Raw genomic sequence first — 587 nt, forward strand, 5'->3', positions numbered from 1 at the left:
TTGCGGAGATGCTCACCAGCAGGAGGTTCATGGGCGTGCGCAAAGTCCGGTACCGGCAGAACAGCGCGAGCACGAGGAAGTTAGTGAGGAAGCCGAAGGCGCCGATGAAGCCCAGGCACACCGCCACCACCAGGTGCCCCCTTGGGCTCAGGGTCGGAGGAGGCAGAGACCCGGGCACCTGCTCGTACGCGTCCGCCGACGCCGCCGCTGCCGTCGCCGCCGTGCTTCCAGCTCCTCCCCCGGTACAGTGCGTACAACTCAGGCTCACGTTACAAACGATCATTCCGGGCTGAAGAGTGGACCAGCCCCCGAAGTTTGCACCGACCAGCCGGTAACGGTGCTGCTCTGTCTGTCAACCCATCTGGAGGAGCGAAGGCGCACGTGGGAGCTCTGTGTTGCACCGCGCGCGCCAACGGAGGCTTCAATTAGTGAAGAAACGTGCAACCACTCTCCTTGAGGGGAAAAAGACAGCCTCTTCACAAATGAGTGAGGATTTAAATGCACGCTAGATCCGCCCCTCCGCCGTGCGCTCCCGGTCCGGAGAGGTGCGCTTCTTTTTCTTTTACGGCCACCGGAGCAGCGCGGAG

The 587-nt window shown here is 62.5% G+C and overlaps 1 protein-coding gene across 1 annotated transcript in view; it reads right to left on the reverse strand.

The window, feature by feature from the left end:
* Positions 1 to 283, reverse strand: part of LOC121527401 (pinopsin-like) — a 93,383-nt gene extending 93,100 nt beyond the window's left edge. Inside the window, exon 1 of the mRNA XM_041814350.1 lies at positions 1 to 283. This exon is cut by the window's left edge and continues 117 nt beyond it. Within this exon, the coding sequence (XP_041670284.1) occupies positions 1 to 283 (283 nt within the window).
* Between the last annotated feature and the right edge of the window lie 304 nt (positions 284 to 587).

Source organism: Cheilinus undulatus, linkage group 19 (genome assembly GCF_018320785.1).
Source record: "Cheilinus undulatus linkage group 19, ASM1832078v1, whole genome shotgun sequence".
Lineage (NCBI taxonomy): Eukaryota > Metazoa > Chordata > Actinopteri > Labriformes > Labridae > Cheilinus > Cheilinus undulatus.